The sequence below is a fragment of the Ursus arctos genome, unplaced genomic scaffold (genome assembly GCF_023065955.2).
Source record: "Ursus arctos isolate Adak ecotype North America unplaced genomic scaffold, UrsArc2.0 scaffold_20, whole genome shotgun sequence".
NCBI lineage: Eukaryota > Metazoa > Chordata > Mammalia > Carnivora > Ursidae > Ursus > Ursus arctos.
In genome coordinates, this window is record NW_026622875.1 from 45814509 (window position 1) to 45837199 (window position 22691).

General features: G+C 45.3%; 1 protein-coding gene across 2 annotated transcripts in view; it reads right to left on the reverse strand.

Moving 5' to 3' along the window:
- The window catches only part of OSBPL10 (oxysterol binding protein like 10), a 292041-nt gene that overhangs the window by 177699 nt on the left and 91651 nt on the right, over window positions 1-22691 (reverse strand). For both annotated transcript variants that reach the window (XM_026496853.4, XM_026496850.4), the window contains exons 2-3: window positions 14674-14849; window positions 11575-11654 (exon numbers count right to left, since the gene is read on the reverse strand). In XM_026496853.4, coding sequence (XP_026352638.2) covers window positions 11575-11654; window positions 14674-14849 — 256 coding nt within the window. The remainder of the gene's footprint in view (window positions 1-11574; window positions 11655-14673; window positions 14850-22691) is intronic.

Below are 22691 nucleotides of genomic sequence, written 5' to 3' on the forward strand. Positions count from 1 at the left end.
GACAGACAACATGAAGTATTGACAAGGACGCAGTAAAATCAGAATCTTCATACGCTGCCAGTAGAAATGTAAAATGGTGCAGCTTCTTTGGAAAATACTTTGGCTGTCTCTCAAAAAGTTAAATGGAGTTACCATACGACCCAGCAGTTCTACTTTTAGGCATACACCCAAAAGAACGGAGAACAGATATTCACACAAAAACTTGTACACAAGGGTTATAGCAGCATTATTCATCACCACCAAAAAAGTGAAAGCAAACCAGATATCAATGAATGAATGGATTGAAAAATCTGGCATGCCCACATAGTGGAATATTATTCAGCCATAAAAAGGAATGAAGTATTGATCAGGGCTACAACATGAAGGCACCTTGAAAACACTATGCTAAGTGAAATAAGCCAGACACAAAAGGTTTCCATTTACACGGAATGTCCAAAATAGGCAAATCCTTGGAGACAGTGGTTAGTGGTTGCCAGGGGCTGGGGAGAGAAAATGGGTGGGCAATGAGGAGTGACTGCTAATGGAAACAGAGGCTTTCTTTTGGGGGGTGATCAAACAGTCTGGAATGAATCAGTAGTGATGGTTACACAACTTTGTAAATACACTAAAAACCACTGAATTGTACACTTTAAAAAGGTAATTTAATGGTATGTGAAATGGATCTCAAATTTTTTGGAAAAAAAAAAAAAGATGGCAGTCACCTGCTAGCTGTGTGACCTTGGGCAAGTATATTGCTTACCTTTCTATGCCTTAGTTTCCCTGCCTGTAAAATGCTGCCTCATAGGGCTGTTGTAAGAAATACATAAGATAATCCAAGAGGGGTACCTGGATGGCTCAGTTGAGCATCTGACTCTTGATTTTGGCTCAGGTCACGATATCGGGCTCTGCACCCAACAGGGAGTCTGCTTGAGATTCTCTCTCCCTCTCCCCACCCCCCCTCAAATAAATAAATCTTAAAAAAAGAAAAAGATAATCCAAGAAAACTTCTTCTCATAGTACTTCCCACATAAAAGTGTGTTGATAGATGCCATTTATTATTCTCTTTTCTCAAAAACATGTTCCTTATGATTGTTATTTTCTTCTGTCTTAAAAAAAAGAATTAAGAGACACTTAGCTTGAATGTTACTCTGGATTGGTTTTCAACTGGTAGACATTAATAGCTCTCTTACATTAAAAAATCCTCAAACATTTGATCTAATACAAAATACCATATTTTAGGAAAATATGACAACTTGGATACAGTTTTTTAAAGAACCCAAATCCAACCCTACACCATCACCGCCGCTACTACTACTGTCCCTATTGGAGCGAGGGAGGAGGAAGTACGGTTGACATTTAAAATGTACGAAGTACTTTATCTCCACCATCATGTCAGGACGGTGGCAGGTATAAAGATACAGCTGTGAATTCCCTGCAGTCCTGGATCCTAAGGCCACACCGTCGATCATGAGGGTACATGCACACACACACACACACACACACACACACACACACACACGCCCTCATGGGAAGGGATGTGCTTACAGCTGAGTACTGATATAAATGGGAACACAGAAGAGAGAAGATCCACTCTGACCAGGCAGGTCAGGAAGCCATCCCAGAAGCATATCAGCCTTGAAGACCACATGAGTATTTGCCACATAAAGAATGGAGAGGCGAACCCATCCCAGCAGAGGAAACAACATGAACAAAGGCAAAGAAGCGTGAGGATACACAGCGTGCTGGGGACCCACTTGTCTAGAACCCTGAGCACATAAGGTGGAGGGAAAGAAACTGCACCTGACACGTGTTGGGCATCCAGTGGCAAGGGAAAGTTCGGGACCTTGTCTCAGGAAGTAAGCTGCTATTGAAGGTTGTTGGAGCCAGGGGGTAGCATCATTAGCAACCTTCCGTCCCTCCTCTGCTCCTCACAAAAGCTCATACTAGAGGTTCTTAAACAGAGGCAGTGGCAGGGGGGGCATGTATAGAATCTGCCCTGAAGAGAACATGAGTTCCTGCCTTCAAACAAGGATGGCGAATGTTCTGGATGCACAGATAATGTAACTGAAGAAGTGAGTGATCAAGAAGTTCAATGCCAAGGTCGTGGAGCAGACCAGAACTCCTGAAAGGAAGCACAGTAGGAAGGGACACAGGTTTGGGGGAAAGGGGCAGGACACCATTTATATCTTTTTTAAAAAAAACCCATAGCAAGAAGAGATTAAACTAGACATTGGTAAGTTCCCTCCTTAGAACCCGTAAAGTAGTCACTGAAGCTTTATCAGCACTGTCCAACAGAACTTTCTGTGATGATGGAAATGTTCTGTGTCTGTGCTGTCCAATATGGCAGTCATCAGCCAGATGGGACCACTGAGCTAAGTGCAACTGAGGAACTTAATTTAAAATTTAATTTCAGTTACAGATGACCCTTGAACAACATGGGTTTGAACTGTGGAGGGTCCACTTATACATAGATTTTTCTCAGTACAGCACAGTGCTGTATTTTCTCATTCTTAAAATTTTAATGTTTTCTTTTCTCTAGTTTACCTTACGGTAAGAATACAGTACGTAACACATAAAACATGAAATATGTGTTAGTCAACAGTCTACGTTATAAGTAAGGCTTCTTGGTCAACAGTAGGCTATCAGTAGTTAAGTTTTGGGAGAATCAAAAGTTCTAAGTTCATGTTTTGACTTGCGGGAAGTGGGGTCGTCAGCACCCCAACTCCTGCATTGTTCAAGGGTCAACTGTAATTTAAATTTAAAAACCCTCATGTGGCCGGAGGCCTCCATATTAGACAGCACAGTTTTAGAACCTACCTTTTGTCCTTATTTCTTACCTCTGTTGTTCTTTAGACAAGTGGAACAAAGGGAGTTTGGAATCTCTTCCCACTTTCTAATCATTCTATTACTTCTGAGTTATTCTCAATCGTTCTCAGAGGCCCCAAACTAATGTCATTTGTCAGATTACCCCCAGGATTCTTAGCGTTTCATCAGTGAGTTACCAGCGGTGCCTTCTCTGGGTGACTAAAATTGGCTACTGTTTTGAGGAGAATCAACCCACATGACCTCATTATTTGAATATTTTGGTAGCATTTTTGCTCAAATAGTGAGAGGAGGTGGGGCCGAGACGCTGGACTCGATGGCATCTGACGTCCCTTGTGGCCGTGCGGTGTCAGATTCTACAGATGTCACTGGGTTGGTCTCAGAAAGCAGGTGCTTCCTGTTGTGATACGTCTCTAACCAAGATATGAAAGCACCTCGCCAAAGCCCTTTGGCTCACACACCAGGGTGGCAGAGAGTCGGGGAAGTTATAGTCTCCCGCCTTCAGAAACCTAGATTGCCGGGAGAAACCATTCCATTCGTGGTTCCAAATCTTCTCACTCTTCACACTGGGGCCGTGGATTTAACATTCAGTCAGAATTCCCCTCCCAAACCTCTCCTCAACAGACAATCCTTCTAATTCCCCAGAAGTAGTCCGCACATGCCCCCATGTCTCCCCAGAGAAGGTCTCCGAACGTCCCCAAGGCCAGGTTCTCTGTACATGGCTACCAGGGGCAGAGTCACCAGTATGGCCTCTTGACCCAAGCCACACTGCCGTTAGGACAGAAGGCATCCACAGAGCATGCTCTTACCACCACCAGCCTCTTTGCCAGGCCAGCCCATCACTCTCTCGTCTCCTTTCTCATTGTCCAATGTCCCATCAAACCCAAACTGAACCTCTAGATCACTGGGGAGTACCGGCTGTCATGGCAACAGCAGGGGATGGGAGTTAGGAACTATATCACAGGTGACAGGTGTCCATGGTCAGGGGAAAGCTGTAGGTCGTGCAAAAACATAGGCAGGCCCTTACCTGGCATTATCTTCAGAAGAGCTGGCCCACTTACTCTTGGGCCAGTCCACCTCTCAGACACCACAGAGGGGATTGATCTCCAATACCACAAAGACTCACATGAGTTAGTATGCCAACTATCATTTTAGGGGATGGGAAAAAAAAATACTTGTGATTTGGGCAGTTTCCAGCATGAATATTTATATATGCCCTCCTTGAAACTCAGCCGCTTTCGCTGCTCATCCAAGACCTCCTAAGACTTCTAATGAATTTAAAATCCTGTATTAGACAATCATATTCCTCCATGACCAAATCTGCATAAAAGACTGTACCCTGAAATTTGCATTTTAATTTAGAATTACCTGGCAAGGACCAGGAGCCCTAACCACACACCAATCTGATCTGACCACAGTGTCTTCAAACACTCTACACAGACAGATTCCCTGGGACCTACTAACTTCCTAAGTGAAGGTGGTAGTCAGTCTTTACTCTCAGGGGACACATGATTAAGGAGAGGATTCAGATGGGGTGGGATCTCTGGAGCCCAGAGTCGTAAATACAAGGATGGAGTCAGGCCTGGGGCCCTGAGAACCCAGAGAAAGAATTTCAAATACAGTGAGTAGTGTTAACTACTTCAAAAGCCTCAAGTTTCTACATTTTCTTACCTCATTTCCCCATAGATTAAAAAAAAGTTCTACATTTTCCATGTTGTTGGATGGATAAATACACCAAGGTCCTTTATTTCCTCAACTTCCCCCTCTGGAATTAAACAAGAGCAGAACAAGAAACAAGGGGATGAGAAGTGACCAAGACGGAAGGGCAGGGAGCTGACCGGAAGTAAAACACAGTGTAGACCCCGGAAATGCTCTAAGAAACAGCAAAATACTCACACAGTCCTTTTAAAAATAAAACAACCCCAACACAGAGAAGAGGCCTGGGGCCAAAGCCTGGTCTTACAATCCATCCTCATGGGACAGGTAAGCTGCTCACGAAAACAAATTTGTGTGATTTCTGTGCATGTGAAGAGGTAGGAAGGAGGGACCTACAAATGCAGTCATGTGACTCTATTTATCCACACAAAAAAGTGTGTAGAAGGATGTACACCCAAATGGTATCATCAGAGATTGGGTGTGGGACTGGGATTGGAGGCAATTTTTTTTCTTCAGATTTTCCTATCTCCTTGAATGCTTTCTACTAAGTGTGGGTAATATTCATAATTTTAAAAAATACTACTACTTACATTGTTGGGGGGGGACCTCACGACTGTCAGCAGTGAATTCATAACGAGAGTGTGTTTGTGGTAGGGATGGGGTGCAGTCAGAAAGAGGCCAGCTGAGCCAAAAAGGGAAGCTGTGAGCTCCATTAAGCTTCTGATCGACCGCGCTGTATCTCACCATAGTCACTGGCTGAAAAAGTGATAATTGCTACCGCATGTCACACATTATCCTTTAGGGTTGAAAGTCAGGGGAGAAGGTACTAATGCTCAATTAGCAGAGCAGACTAGTGAACGCCTCACTTAGGACTCAAGTCACCCCCGCCCCCGCCCCTCTCAAGTGAATCCACCCTTCCATGTCTGGATGAGGGGGAAAAAAAATGTTTTTAAGATTTTATTTATTTGTTTGAGAGAGAGCACACAAGCAGGAAGAGGGGCAGAGGCAAAGGGAGAAGCAGGCTCCCTGCTGAGCAGGGAGCCCAACGTGGGGCTCAATCCCTGGGATCATGACCTGAGCCAAAGGCAGACACTTCACCAACTGAGCCACCCAGGTGCCCCAGGAAAAATTTTTAAAAAACAAAAAAATACTGAAAACAACAGTAAGTTTCCATCAAGCTTAGTCTTTAAAAATTGTCTCCCTCGGTCACAATAAAAAGCCAATGAAACTAAAATCTTCAAAATCGGAATGTCCTTAAGTGCTTTCTAGTCACTTGGCTGCTGTCCTCAGTATCCCACTTTCCCACAGGTCAAAGGCATTTGGAAACAGCATTATTCATGTCTCCAACTCCCCACCCCCAAATATGGACTTCCACAGATTTTGAAGGACCCCGAGTTCTCTGATATGGCTCTTGGCAAATCACAGGGCCCATCTGAAAACAGACACATAACCACAAAGGATGAAAAAGCGTACTTGTTTTCCTTGAGGGTTCTGTTGAAGCACAAAGGGCAGCTGAGATGCCGGACTTCAGGCAGCAGGCCAAAGCTACTGAGCCCCTTACTCCGTGGTGTGCTTCCTGTGGGCAACTGGCTTTCGCCTGCATGCCCTTTCTCGCGCCATAGGACTACCTCAGGAGACAGATGTTACCATTTCAAAGATGAGGACAGAGGATCAGAAAGAATAAAAGTGACCTGAGCAGGTCTGCTCAACACATCGTCAGCAGAGTGGGGATTTAAATGGAGGGCCTCTCACTCTTCCCTCCACAGTATTTCTTCTAAACCAGAAAGTCCTGAGCTGAAACATGCATGCACTTCATCAGAAGACACTTGTCATTCAAGGTTCGTGGGGACTTGCCGAAAGTGCTCACCATTATGAGCTGACATCACAAAATTTAGGGCAAAAGGCCAATATTACTTTCAAGCCAACTCACTGAAGAATTCTGGGATCAGAACCTATTTAAAAGACTAGAGAGGGGTTCCCTTGAGTACATAAGAATTCTAGGTGTCCTATTCAGAGTTGTCCCCTCCCGAGTTATAAAATATAGAGTTCAAGCCAGGACAATACCATACTGAACCTTCCCATAGCTCCTGCCAGGAAACCAGGAGGAGGGAGGGGGGGAGGGCGTGTTTAGCAACTCTGGCTCTTGTCCCCATCTACTCACTTAATGGCCACGTGACATTGAGCCTACCATTGAGGTTCCATTGGCCTCAGCTTTCTAATTTGTCAACAGAGAGACAATACTACCTACCTCACAGGACCTTCGTGAAGGGTAGCGTGATCCTGAGTGATGGTCACTGACATAGAAGGTATTAAACGTCATTATTTCTGTCAGCAGACAGTTCCTTTCCCATGCTCAGTCCTTATCATAGTCCCCAGAACGCCACGAGGCCCCCGTCCTAGAGCTTTCTAACCACCACCTACTTGATAAAAACTAGACACCCACTCCTACATTCGATACTTCAAAGTCACACACTAGGAAATTCTCACGAAGACAGTTCCCTACAGCTCCCTCTTAACCCTTTTCCAATCAGGGCATTATGCTGTCTGAATTTTTATACTGCATTAAAAATAAGATGTTTTGTTTTGTTGTTTGTGTTTTCAGAGAAAGTCAGTGTTCTAGTCTTCCTAGCAGACCCACCTCACATCCTTGCAGCTGCACCTTGAACAACAACTAGAGGTCACAGGATGAACCGTAGGTGATGTCAAGAGAGGGGGATTCTGGGGCACCTGGGTGGCGCAGTTGTTAAGCGTCTGCCTTCGGCTCAGGGCGTGATCCCGGCGTTCTGGGATCGAGCCCCACATCAGGCTCCTCTGCTAGGAGCCTGCTTCTTCCTCTCCTACTTCCCCTGCTTGTGTTCCCTCCCTCACTGGCTGTCTCTGTCAAATAAATAAAAATAAAAATAAAAAAATTTTAAAAAGAGAGGAGGATTCTCAGTCTTTGGCAGTTTCTGTCCATCTAGAAGAAGAAACTGTCCGAAAAAGGGCCCCATCACCCACAGAGGGAAAGATGGCAGCCCTGGCTGACATGTGTGAGGTAAGAGCAGGAAACCAGAGACCTGAGCTCGAGCCTTGGCTCCACCACTCTCCCAGCTGGAGCTTCCCCACGTGGAAACCACAAGGGCTCAACTAGACAGCCAGACCCTTAGGTTTCAAAAACCTGTACTTTTTTTTTTTTTTTTTAATCTGGTAATGCACCTAGAAATCTTTTCAACCTGATATTTCAGGAATTAATTTGGGGATTGGTAATCACTTTTCATTTTTGAAAAAAAGATATTAAGAATAAAAAGTACCACATAGTCACTAAAATAGCTAAAATTAAAAAGAATCAATTACTGACGCACCAGCATAGGTGAAATTCAGAAGTATTACACTAAGTGAAAGAAGTCTGATGTGAAAGGCTGTATAATTCAGTTTATAGAACATTCTAGAAAAAACAAAACTACACACAGAAAATGGATGGGTGGTTGCCTGGAGCTGAGGGGGAGGGGATCAACCACAACAGGGTAGAGAGGGAACTTTTGGGGGCGGCAGAATGATAATTGTGGTGATGGTTACATGACTGCATGCATCCATCAAAAAATAAACTTCACACTTAAAAGAGGTGAATTTTACTTTATGTAAATTATACCTCAATAAACCTAAATTTTTTAAAAAGGCAACCAATGAGTCCATAAATATTCTATATCTTCTACAATAAAAAGAGTATTTTAACCCTCAAAAAGCAAAGCAATGTAATTTCTGAATTAAGAGCCAACCTTTATATTGACTAAAGCTGACTTTAGGCACATTTAGGAAATGTTTTTCTCACTTCACTTCGGGACTGGGGAAAACCTCCTCGGGCACTGACTGGGACAGGTCTGGATTTCAGAACTGCTGGGCGGGTCCTCCATGAAGCCCTCTGCAGACTCGATGAATATGGTTATCCCGCAGTTCTAAGGGGAGTTAGAATGACAGCACCATTCCATCTGCCTCATACTCGCTCCAGGGAACACCTGGTTTTAAATAAAAAGTTTTTAAAAGACAAACTTCCAAGCAATCACAGGGAGAATACTCTTTATAATCCGCTGGAGAGGGATCTGACCTGCTGAGAGTGAAGGAGAAGAACAGAGTAAAGAGAAGGCTTAGCATGTATTCCTAACAACCATGATGCAAAGTAAATAGCCTTCCTACAGTTACCTGGACATTAAGTTTATAGTCATGTTAAGCCCAACTGCATTGTCACTACAGCTTTTGCCTAAGCAGCCTTGGACTTCATAATGCCTCTGCTGAACAACCAGGTCTGTTCACAAGGTAAAAATTATTATTCCCTAGGGGATCACAGTAGCTATGCTATAAAGGAGGGATGGTCAGCAATCCCACTTCCAGTCTCAAATAGGAAATCCTGCAGGCCCTGCCATCTAAATTATTATTTATTTGGGGTCTACATTAACAGGTTAATCTGTATTCTTGAAACCACCCAGAGAACACATCAATAAATCAAATTCTCCTTCAGAGAATCTTTAAATTCCCTTCCCGTTTCTTACTATCATGAAGAGGTCTTTACCTTTCCTGGTCTCCAGTGATTCATTAAAAGATCCGTGCGCTTCAAGTTGGTTTCCCGACCTCAATTCTTACACCCAAAATAAATTCCAGATGAACCAATGATTGAAACATGATCATTAAACTATAAATTCACTGGAGGAAAACACTGAAGAAGGTTTTCATCATTTTAGAACAAAGAAGCCTTTGCTAAGCATGATGTAATACCAAAAGCCAAAAACGAAAATATTCATAAATTTGACCGCAAAAATTAAATCTCCTACATAGCAAAAAATGTACCCCAAGTCAAAATACAGGTGACCTACCAGGAGAAAGTATCTATAATACGAATGACAGGCAAAGGACAAACACACCCAATACACATACAGCTAAGTGCAAACCAAGGAGGGAAAAAAAGAATTCAATAGAAAAAGGGATGAAGGATAAAAATTGGCAGATCACATCAAAGAAATACATGTGGCAACCAACATTTGAAAACACACTCAGCCCCAGTCACTGTAGACGTGAAAGTGAAAATCATGGGAGATTAATTTTTTATCCATGAGACTGTCAAAAACTGAACGTTAGAAGAGCCACCGTTAGAGGGAGAAATGCATCTTTACACACAAAATTGGTGGCAGTCCAACTTAGGAGAACTTCTTTAGAAGACAATTTAGCAATGTCTAGGAAAACATAGCAGACACAGTCTACGACCCAACAATTCCACCGAATGTAAGTTCCTACGTATACCGGGAGGCACAACAAGATATACGCACAAAGATGTTTCCTCTAGCGTTATGTCGAACCTAAATGCCCACCAGTAGAGGACTTCAATAAAGCAGACATCCATTCCTTAGAACACCATCCAACCATCCATCCTAAGGACAGTGTAACAGATCCCATATGTCTAATCAGATCTCCAAAATGCCTTTAAAAAGGGGGGAGGGACTGTATACATGAGACGATCCCATCTGTGTAAAAACCACAAATACAGATATACATACGTCCCAACACGTCTCAATCTACGAGAATGATGTACAAGAATCCAGAATCAGTACCAATGAGGCGTCTGCAGACCGATTCATTCTATGTACAAGCTAATTCTACTACTTTCCTCTTGGCTTTAGACTTAAATGCAGCAGGACAATATGAATTCCACTACAGGGGGTAACTTCAAAAACAGCGTGAAAAATGAGCATACATGGCAAGAGAGGGGGATCTGTCCTTTTTATTTTATACTCTTCTGTTCTGTTTTTTGCGGGTTTTTTTTTTTTTTAAGATTTTATTTATTTATTTGAGAGACAGAGCACAAGCCACGGGAGAGGCTGAGAGAGAGAAGCAGGTTCCCCACTGAGCAGGGAGCCCAACACAAGGCTCGATCCCAGGACCCTGAAAGCATGACCTGAGCCGAAGGCAGACCCTTAACCGACTGAGCCACCCAGGTGCCCATGTTCTGTTTTATAAAAAAGTAAAAAGATACATATAAAAAGAAAAAAAAAATTAACTGCCCTACGTAGGAGTTTCTAAAATACTGATGAAATGTCCAGAACGCCTACCATAATCCCTAAAAAATAAAGCAAGCCAGAGAGAAAAAAAAGTTTTAGAAGTAGGGCCCTACCTATGGTAAACCCAGGTTCTGCGTGGGGAAGTCAAGAGGGGTGACAGCGAAACAGTAGTAAGCAAGTCAAGGAAAAGAGGTCTCAGAAAAGAAAAAAATAAACAGTGAACAAAATCCTTATGAAGAAATCCATTCAGTTTGTACTTGGAGGCAGAACAGGGAGGTGTACCTAAGCAAGACATTTCCCATTCCTTGGGCAAGACAGCAGACTGGCTATAGGATTAAAATAACCAGAAGTTTCTTGCAGATGGGTCTTTCTACTGGATGCAGTCAGGCACCGTACCTACACTGGAATTCATGATATAAAAGGGGTAGTCCTTTGAGCATGGATTTCAACAAATATTTATTGCCCTGAATAAATTTATTGCCCTGAATAAATTGATTTTGCAATTATTTCCTGTATCCTAATGCTAGAAAATCCTCCAAATAATCCGTGAAAATGCCTACCTCCCATCTCCCTAGGTCATATCTGATCTAAGACCTCCTACCGAATCCTGACGAGAAAAGAATTCATACTTGGATGCCAAATGACCCGAGAACATGTCTATAGTTGGAATGCTGAATCTCCTTGCAGGATTCTTCATCAATTTGGGGTCTAGGTTTTATTTAAGGATCACTGTCCACAATCAGTCTTCGCGAACAGTAAATCGGACTCCTCCGCCTCCTCAGTGAGATTATCCACTCAGCTGCTCAACAGACATTAACAGCTGCCTAAATGGACATCGCGCAAAGCCATAGAAGGTTCCTCCCAGAATCAGTTCCAAGGAGGCATCTGTAGGCCTCTTCATTTTACCTGCAAGCTAATCCTACTACTTTCCTCTTGGCTTTAGATCTAAATGCAGCAGGACAATATGAATTCCACTACAGGGGTAACTTCAGAAATGGCATGAAAAACAGCTTCCCCAACGAAACAGGTAATTGGGCTGAGGGTAGCTAGCCAAATTACTCCAATGCCTCCTTGCCGCCCCGTGGTTACTTACCTTAGCACTCGTTTCCATGTGGTATTTGGCACAAGCTCGAAGCTGAGTCACCCAAAACTGTTTCTCCTTTGCATCGGCAGCTAAAACAGAGAAAGAAAGGCTTGCAGATGGTTCTAAAAGGCATCCAACCTATTTCTACACCCACCTAAGGCGGTGGGGGCGCCCAGGGAGTGAGGTGGGGAGAGAACAAAGGGGAAAACAAAGGCTGATCGCAATATTCTCAAACAGCCTATGCTTACATTTAAAAAAAAAAAAAAAAAGCAAAGTTCACTAAATCTCAACAGAAAATTCCCTCTTAAACCACATTTAAAACGTCCTCTGAAATGTCTGTCTTTATAAGAACAATTTTGCCATTTTTATTAGCCTCCTCTGAAAAAAAAGTCATTTCTACTCCTTTAAAAAGGCAGGGGGGGGGGCACTGAGTAGCACCGTCGGTTGAGTGTCTGACTCTTGGTTTCAGCTCAGGTCATGATCTCAGGGTCCAGGGATCGAGCCCTGTATGGTGCCTCGAGCTCAGCAGGGAGTCTGCTGGAGATTCTCTCCCCCTTTCCATCCCCCTCTACTCCCTCCCCACTACTTTCTCATAAATAAACCTATAAAAAAATAAAATAAAACGCAGGGAAGGAAACACAATTATTTTTAAGCACCTCTACACATGTGGCGAATAAGAGGCTCAAAGTATAGTTTTTCAGGGCCTTTGGGTATTTCCAGAGTTATACTGTAGACTCACCAACGTCTACAAAATAAGCATTCGACTGAATTATTTTAATATGTGTCCTCATGTTATGATTGGACAGAACGACATACCAAATGCTGCTATAGAGGTCCTCAAATTTCCCCCAGAGACGTTAAAATACAAGCCAAGTATATGGTCATTACCTTCCATCTAGACTCCCGTTTCTCAAATATATCACGTTATTTTCTTAAACTATCATGGATACATAACAGGTTCTAATAAAATCTAAGTCACCAATTTCACTGCATAATTAACTGCGTAAATAGTTCAATATAACATTAACTGCATGAATGTTGACTATGCAAGATACAGAAAGATTCCCTTGGAAGTTTACAGAAATGGGCCTCAGTGTTGTTCAATCAACTCAACTCAACTTCAGCTTGAACTTTCAGGTGAGAAAATCTGGAGTGGTAGACCAGTAAGACCAGGTGAACTTGACTTCCAAAGGATTCTGCTGGAACTAGAGCCGTTTTCTTTTGGAAAAGGGAAGAACTGCCAGTTTACAGCAGTTCTGTTCAGTCCTCAGCACCAAAAACACTCTCAGAAGCCGTGCATCCACCGACATCAAGACTCATTCAACTCTCTGTGTAGGTGACAGGTGCAAGGAGAAAACTAACACCCAGATCCTCTTGGGATGAGCCAAGCACCAGCCATGTATCTGCAGAAATTTATCCCGCCTCTTCTGCAGTTGCTAACTTTACGCTAAATTTAGCCCTTGCGATAATGTCACGCAGATAATAAAACTTTTGTATTTGCTATTAAAGCTACCTTTAAAAAAAAAAAACAAACCAACCAACCAACCCCTGGGGTTTAATAATCCTGAGAATAGTATCAACTCTTAAAAGGCAAAAGGAGATGGCTCAATTGTCATATTAGTTGGGCTTTTTCATTTGTATGGGGTTTGTGTCATTTTATAAACCACAGGCGGGGGGGGGGGAGTGCCATTAAGTTTTTTACCTGCTTTTGTTTCTGCTCTAACGATTTATTAAGCAATAAACAACAAAACGAAAGCAAGGACCATATAAATCTAGCCAGCTGGAAGACACACTGCATGAATCTCCAAAGAGAACATGAATCTTCCCACGTTTCCAAAAACTGAAAAACTTTTTCAACTATAGGCATTTTTATTTCATAGGTTTTCGGATTATTTTATAGATTCTGAAATATGGCTTGTATATGGATAATAAAGAAACATTAGCTTAGTCCATCTTTTGGCAGTAAAGCTTAGAGGTGGAATGATGAAAATTGGCCTCAGAGATAAGGAGGCTGGGCCCTCGGTCTCGCTTTGCAGGGGCTAACCTATCATTGTCCATTCCTTGGGGGCAAGGAAGAGACAGAAGAAGCCTTTTCTTTGTACTGAGCCCTTAGTTGGGCAAAGAAAAACATAAGAAGGAGGAATTCTCAACCAACCCCCAACGCTTAATACATACAAGTCCTACTCTTCTTCCTCAGACCTTAATAACACTGACTCAGTGTCTGTGTGTGCGTGTGTGTGTGTGTGTGTGTGCACGCGTGCACGTGTGCACACGCACACACACCAACGTGGACATTGGGATTTTTATTTTTGTTATTTCGTTAGAAGAAAACTGACCGTTTTTCTGGCAATGCAACTGTAATGGAATGATGGAAGAATGATCTAGCAATCCAATTACACTGCTACAGTCGGGTCTGGCATTGCTAAAAACCTGCACAATGAACGTGCCTTGGGGGTGGCAGGACCTACAGTTACGGCTCAATGCGGGGCTTCCTGGGGAATTATCCTCCATGAGGATGCTGAGCAAGCTTCAGTTCTCAAGAAGCAAAGAGAAGGGGAAAAAGCAAGAAAAAAAATTAACTCCACCCCAAGCAGATGGCTTCCTCACCAGACTCTGATATTACACCAGAATCAATACAATATAAGTGAAGGGGCCCTTTACTAAGAGATGGTTCTAGAGAAACTCTGGGGGGGGGGGAGGGGCGCCCTGACCCCTGAAAGGCTTGTTTTGTCCTCATAGCATAGCCCCACAGGGGACTGTAGTGAGGATTCCTACTGTAAAGTCCAAGAAAATATACACTGAGCTAATACAAAAATCTGAAATCCGAAACCTGAGCTGGCTTTACTGTCGCTCACCTTTCGCCTGTCCTTAATTCCTCAGTTAGTCAGGACAAGCAATCCCTAATGTCAGCTCCTTCTCCCCACCCCAGGCATAAGAGAGGCAGTGTCTGGGACCACAGAGTCCTCAAACAGCAAATTGCTAAAGGTGATTAAAAAAAAATTTTTTTTTTAAAGAGAGAGAGAGAGAGAGAGAGAGACAGAGCCATCACCATGGCAACTAGGACTAGAGCCCCTGAGACCCGTCTGAAGAGTTAGCAGGAGAACATACCTCTCAGTTTATACATCTCTCCATTAGCGGAGTATACCACCAGCATGTGGGGTGCTTCGTCGCTCAGGGACACTATGGCTCCAGACAGAGACAGGGCTCCCCGAGGCTTCTGGTGTTTGCTTTGCTCATTCACAAAATACTGCAGGATGCCAGCCTCGAAATCCAGCACAAAGTACCTGTGCAGAGAAACCACAGTGCATCATTTTTTTTTTCTTCTCCAGCCCACCCCTCACAGCAAAGGAGGAAAGTAATCCTTAAATCAACACCAAGGCTCTCAATTCAGGAAGGTGGAAGCCAAAAGTCCCTCCTGGGAGCCCCACAGAAGTCAGCCCAGGAGTAGGGAGAGAGTCCTGGGTTTCTAAGTCAGAATGGTGCTTATAAGGGGCCACTTGGGCAAGGCAATGGCTAAGTCCATTCTGGATTTGGTGCAATGCCCATGACCTCGCCTGCTGCCCGTGGATACCACAGCAAACCTCCGAAAGACCCTCCTCCTCCACCCAAAAAAGGCAAGCAGATGCACTGGGACACAGCCTCAGTTAACACACTCTGTAGGACTTCACAGGAACAGCTGGGATTCTCTAAGCCTCTAAGAGAGGCCGTTTTACACCCAGGGAACAGCAAGCTGGGCCCTGAGCTTCCTGCCAGTAGCATGGGTAACCCTAAGGAGCCTGAGCTCCAGGGGACACCTGTCAGGGAACTGGGCATGCTCAGCCACCTGGCACACTCCAGCAGGCCCTCCGATCCATCATTTTCAACACCAAGAGGCAAGAGCTCACTCTGCTCTGGGAGGCCACAATGCCATCACAAAGTAAAAGCAGAGGGACTGCCAGTTGCCTAAATCACTCAAACAGACCTTTGTAGCCACATATCTGGTCTGTTTGTACGCTCAACCTATCACCTAGGAGGTCACCACCACAACCTCCCCTTCTCCGCCAGGAAGAAAAGGTCTTCATCTGAGACTCAAGTTCTTCCTGGGGCCTAGAGGCTCACTACAGCCCCTGCTGACTTTTCCACCTTCTTACTTTCTGTTCCATTCACACCAGCCTTTCCTCTCCACCCTCAGAGTCCCCAAGTCATCTCGCTCACCACAGGACCTTGGCTCATGCTATTGCTCCCTGTCTTGCACAGTTACTCCAAGTGTGGCCCACAGCTTGTTCCAGGTCTAGAACAGCTTTGCAATTTGGCTTTGCTTCAACATCCTACAGCGTGATCAGTGGATCAGTCTCATTAAACAGTCTGGATGTTGCCCAACACACATGACACATACAAGCTACACACTAGTCATGAATCAACCACAATGTAACTGAGGGGAGGGGAAGTGGGAGGGGAGTCCTTCATCACAGTTTGAAAAACACTTGCCCAGAATGCCATTCCTCCTGCTTAGACAACAGTTTCTTTGCCTTCTTGCCCTGTTAACTTCTTAGACTTCGGGAACAACTCAAGGACCACCAACTTGAGAACCCTCCTGATACTCGACTATTCCTCCTGCAAGCTCTCATGGCACCTTGAAATTGTCCTTCCCGGCCCAGCCCCAGTGGGAGTCTATACTGGCAGAAGCCTCTAATTCCACATCTAGCTTCCCCACTACACTCAACACCCCTTGGGAGGCAGAAGTGTGTTCTCCCCCCCACCCCGGGGCCCAGTACAGTGCCAGACACGTCACACTCAAGTTCACTCAGTGAACTTTTGTTCAATGAATTAATGAAGGGGAGGGGTGGGAAACCCCCCCAAATTCCAGTCTCCAAGCCAGGCACCAAAGCACCTGGGTCGCTACTATGAACTCACAGAGGCACTGAAAAAACAGTTTACATTTTTGAGGGCTACACGGCCATACTCAACTGGTCAGCTACCATGCACGCATGCAAAGTAGGGTTTTCAGCAGGTGCTGGGATAAGAAGCAAACATCAACGTGGAACAGCAAAAGAGGGCAGCGATGCCCAAGACGATTCCAAGGCTTGAGAAGCCACGCGGGGCCCACAGGTGCATACAACCCATTCATAAATAATTAGCGTTATTTAAACAAACATTTTTTTCCATTTATGTTTATTATTTTTTCAAATACCAAGGAGCTAAAACATAAATATGTATGAAGTTGTTTGGAGCTAACCACTTCATAAATGAAACTTAGGGGTTTCTTCACATAGAAGCACCACGAACCAAGAAAATTGACAACCCTCTGCTCTAATTCATTCTCACAGCAACCCAACAATTACACATTGTCATTCCCAATTTACAGATATCCCGAGACCCAAAAACTCACAATTCAAGGGCCAGGCTTGGTTCGCCCCAGCAATCAAACTCCCCTTTGATTGTCATGCCAGTCCTCCCTTGTCCCTTTCTCCGAGTCACTTCTCGAGTCACCTCTCCTGGACTTGCTTAGGAACTTTCTTCTCCCCCTTTCCTCTGCCAACAGAGCTAACCCAGCCAGCTGGAACCTGCCTTCCCAGGAGCAGAGATGCCCACTCCCCTCCCCTCCCATGAAGCAGGGTGCCTGACACCCCAGGTCCCAGTCCTCCAGAACTCCAATGCCTCTAAGAAATCTTCCACTCATAATTATTTCTAATATTCTGAATGGCCTGGCCAAGACTACCTATCTTACCCATCTCCTTCCCTCCCATAACTTAGGCCAGGAAAATAAAGATAGACTTCTGGTTTTCATGATTAGCATGGATAAATCAAGACAGACATGTGTCACAGACAGGACTGTTCCAAATTCAGGTCCCTACTTCAACATCACCTGGGAGCTTGTTTGAAATGCAAATTCTTGGGCCCCACTCAAGACCTGAACCTGAAACTCTGGGAGAGGAGCCCAGGAAGCTGATTTTTTTTTTTTAATTTTATTTGTCTGATGGAGAGAGAGAGAGAGAGAGAGCACAAGCAGACAGAGTGGCAGACAGAAGCTTCCAGCTGAGCAGAGAGCCTGACGTGGAACTCAATCCCAGGATCCTGGGATCATAACCCGAGCCAAAGGCAGACACTCAATAGACTGAGCCACCCAGGCGCCCCAGAGTGATGATTCTAATGGAGCTCAAGTTTGAGAAGCACTGGCCTAAAAAGCTTTCTTCCTCTTCCAGGAGACACTGCCAGAATATATTCCCCAGACTCCCTGGCAGTTACGGTGTGGCCGTTCGAGTTTTAGCCAATAGGATGTAAGCAAGAGCAATGCAGGCTTGACCCATAAAACACACATTCTCTCTCTCCCTCCCACATACACACACACCCACTCTTACACACTCACTCTCTCTCTCATACACACACAGGTTGGAAATGGAGACAACCAGCAGGTGAACTTGGGAACCCCACAACAACTATGGTGAAGAGGTAAGGGGCCTGGGTCCCCTAATCACCACCTGGAAGAGTCACCTGCCAAGGAGCGCCCCCATCAGGCTGGTACAGGAATAAGAAAGTTCTGTTGAATTAAGCCATTAAAATCAAGATGTGATGGGATAGGCTGGTGATGGCTAGTAAGGAGGGCACGTATTGCATGGTGCACTGGGTGTTATACGCAACTAATGAATCATCGAACTTTACATCAGAAACCAGGGATGTACTGTATGGTGACTAACATAATAAAAAAATATTATTATAATAAAAAAATTTTAAAAAATAAAGACCAAAAAAAAGATCAAGATGTGATATAGCAGTTAGCCCTACAAATTCACACCAAAAAAGTATTTTCATGTCCTACTTAAAAAAATTCTTTAAGATTTTATTTTTGAGTAATCTCCACACCCAATGTGGGGCTCGAACCCACAGCCCTGAGATCAAGATCTGCATGTTCCACTGACCGAGCCAGCCATATGTCCCTGTCCTACTTAAAATTTGCTCTGACTCAGGAATGCCTGGGTGGCTCAGTCACTTAAGCGTCTGCCTTCCGCTCAGGTCCTGATCCCAGGGTCCTGGGATCAAGTCTCACATCAGGCTCCTTGCTCGGTGGGGAGTCTGCTTTTCCCTCTGCCTGCCACTCCCCTTGCTTACGCTTCATGTGCTCTCTGACAAATAAAATCTTAAAAAAAAAAAATTTGCTCTGACTCCTTTCTGCGTGGCAAAAACCAAACTCTTTCAATGAGAGAGCAGGGTCATTTCTGAGCTGCCAATGATCAAATTATTTAAGTGCTGACCCTGCCTTCTCCTTAGGAGAAAATGTTTTCGACCTGACCTATATTGAATGTCATTGTGACTGTAGCCATGCAGACACCGCTCCCGGCAAGGCAGAGCATTAACGGTAATACTCCTTACAAGTGTAGGGAGGGACACTTGGCTGCAACCACAGCACTCTGTGTGCTCCCCCACCCCACCCCAGGCCAAAGCTGCAGGATCCCCCATCAATAAACATGCCCACTTTACTGGGGGAAGTAGAAAAGGAAGGCTTCAAGGAAAAGGCATCTGCCATTGGTCAAAACGGAGAAAGGGTTTGACATTTTTCTCCTTATTGCTTCTACCAACTCCTCATCGATTAGGAAGCTGTCGGCTTTCCTCGCTCCTAGAGGCAGATTCCCAAATGCGTCCAGTTTAAACAACGCACCGTATATTTGCAAAGACATTATTCAGAAGCTGGTGCAAAGAAATGAATTGAAGGCTGTTCTTTTGCCCAATAGGGGTGATAGAAAAACCAAATGATGTCCCATTATGCAGGATATGGGAACGCATTAATGATGTTCCACAATACGTATTTCAAACTGAATTCTTAATTTTAACCTGTCGCAGATGGAAAAAAAAAATTTCCACTGCATCCTAAAATAGTTTAAATGCAAAGGCGCCGGTTTGAATCACGTGCGCTAAGGACAGTCATCCACAATTTACTCCCCTTCTAAAGACAATTAGAAGCTACCCTGTTTGGAGAGAGGGGATGGAGTACCAGCAGATTAAAAACTGCAGCCGACCCCACAAAGTGCTCCTTCAGGATGGCCTCTGGAAGGTAAGGGAGCTTGTGTCCCAAAAGGGCAGCGCTGTCCATACCGCGTGAAGGAGGGCAATCCTGCTGGGTCACATCCCCTGGGAAGAAAGAAATTAAATTTGGTTTCCCACAGGGTCACGGCTGCATCGGGTACTGCTGTTCGGAGCTCGGAGCGATATCTGAAAGTCCCAGCTTTCGTGCTAAATAGGAAAAGTTAACCGTATTTCTAAACGAGACTTCATAAGCCCAAGTGAAATTGCCAGATAAAATCCTAAAACACTCTTACAGGTCTTTCCTTCTACAGAAATGGTTAAGACAAACCTAATTCCTACTCTTATTTGTTAGTGTCTTCGAGCTTTAGTGTGCGACCTGCTGTGCCGGCAAACGGACTTGTATACAGAGCGAGCCTATTTTATTTGCCGTGTTAACAAAGCAAAGAATGTGCCGGGAAGAGAGAACCGGGGGAGATTTCAAACCCACGAAGACAGCCATCTTCATTGCCTGTAGGCCAGCTTCCCAGGGGCACCCCTGGCCAGTCCCAAAGCTGGGAGCATGGCAGGTGGCGGGCCCCCTCCCCGGAGAGGCTGAGGACCGGCCACTGCCTACTGCTGATCCTTCACACAAACCCCACTGCTTTAGAAACCCCGCACAAGCGCACGCACACACTCCACCCTACCCGTACACGCTGACACTCACACGCTCCCACACACGCGCCTGCACACATGCACGCATACTCGCGTTCGTGCTCACACTTCTGCACTCACATCGACATTCTTGAACTCACGCTCACACCCCACTTTTACACACTCAGACGTGCACACACATTCACACTCCCCTGCACATGTTCTGACTCCCTCCCTTACACACACACACACACACACACACACAGCAGCAGCAGTGGGCCTTTCCTAGCACTGCTTTCCAATTCTCACCTCGCTCAGGTCATCAGTCTACACCTGGAGCCTCTTGATCTCACCCAGCTGCCTGGCAGTTTCATTAAGGTTCAATGTTAGGGTCTGAAAGGTGGACCCCATACATTTTTACATTGGGAGCAGGGAGGAACGGGGCCCGGAAGCACACCAACGGCCATGGGCCGAACTCCAGCCGGCAGCAGAAATGTCACGGGAAGGGATGGGAGGCGGGCATCGAGAAGAAGCTCGCTGATGCAGACAGGCAGAAGTTGCAACCAAACCAGCAGATTTATAAAGAGAAAAAAATGCAGTGAAAAAAATCTTCTTTTGAAGACGAGCTTTGCTAGACCGGCTGGTCCTGTCAAAAAGCTAAATCATTTCATCTGAATTGGAAGGTGAAAATTAAAATGACAAGAGTAAAGGTCCTAGGAAGAAGAGGTTCTCACCTCTCCGTGGCGTCTAAGCAGACACCTTTCATAGCTGCGTTATTTCCAACAGGCTGTCAGGACTCTTCCCGTCTCCCCGGAGGCTCAGCCTCTCATCTCTACACCTGATGCTAGGGCCAGAGCCTCAGGGATCCCCTGCCTGCCAGACCCACCACCCCTAGCCCCACGTGAAAGAGGAAGGAGGACCCAGCTCCCACTGACCACAGGTGGCCAGGCCAGTTCTTCCCACTGAGATGGCTCTCACCTTCCTCAGGCACCCAATCTTCTAAGAAGTTCCTGCCCCCACTGCTGGAACTCACTGGACACGACAGGCTGGGGAAGTCTGAGCAATGGCCTCATCCCCACCAAGGACATCGACCTTGGTCTACCACTGAAGACACTCTTCTGGGTTGGATTATTTACCACCTGACTCTTCCGGAACCCGAGTCCACACCCCACCAGCACACCAAACTGGCAGAGACAGAGACCCTCTCGCAGAGGCTGGATTTCTCCACCTTGGGCACCCTCCCCTCCTCCACGGGCCTATGCCAGGAGAGAACTTGACCGGTGCAGGCAGAGCTCAAGGAGCGGTTCTTTCCAGCACTATGCACACTGATTCCTCAGGTTTCAGCTGCCCCACCCCCAATTCCCTTCTATCAATTGAAATATCACCACTTCTGACATCCAGAATCATATTTCTAAAACTTCCAATCTATTGCTTACAGAGAAGTAAAATGAGGAAAAATCAGCAAAGCAAACTCAGTGTGTGAAGGAGGAAGGGAAATACCAAATTGTGGGTGTATTTTCCTAAATTCACTTTCAGTCTTCAAACCTACCACTATCTGATGACCACCTTCATTGCGCCCTTCTCATGTCCAGAGAGCAACACATTCGAGTTCTCCACAAATTACCTCCTCGAAGCCACCAGTCACCTGCAAGAGGGTATTTATGCATCCCAGGTGGGCCCATAACACCTGATCATGGTGGTCTTCTCACGGGGAAGGAGTCATACTCATAACCCTTAGAGCATCTGGCTTGGGAGAGAAGGTAAATCTTCTAGAACTTCTTTCATGATTACCTGGAGAGGAAGCGCCGAAACCTTACAAGTTCCAAGGCACAGCATCTGCGGGCCACCTCAATCCTAGCCAAGCTTTAACATCTGAAATCTGCTTAACTCTTGCCACTTGTGATGATGGGACGGCCGTGTTACATCTCTGTGGACTCCCAACCCAGTCGGAGTTTCCTGGCGGTAATCGGACACCAAAGCTTAAGGAGGTCAGGGAGGGACCTAGGAGAGGCCAGCCCCTCCAGGTGGGCAGGTGCCAATTTAATATGCAAAGAGAACTTACACAGGAGGCTTGTCTTGGGCGGCAGCAAGACGAACCCACGTGCCCACCCTCCAAACCTTAAAGGTCACGTACACTGCACAGGTGCTCTCAACACCACATCACCATCTTGAGGCTGTGACCTTGGAGCAGGCTCAGGGAGCAGGAAAGGCCAGTGGAACCCACACTCCAAGGACAGAGGAGGGGGTGAGAGACCTCCGAGTGCCCAGGGCCAGCTCACAGGTCAACCGGTGGTCACGTTACCTTGATGACTTTCTCCAACAGTCTCTGCTACCTACTACTCTACTATGGCCAGAGATTGCCACTGTCACTTCCATCCCCCAAAGCACAATGAAGCAGAGATTCCAACAGCTCCCAGAAAGTACTAAGATGTCAAAGGGTCTTAAGGCTCATCACCAACCAGGGGACAAGTATACTCTATTACATGAGAATTACAGAA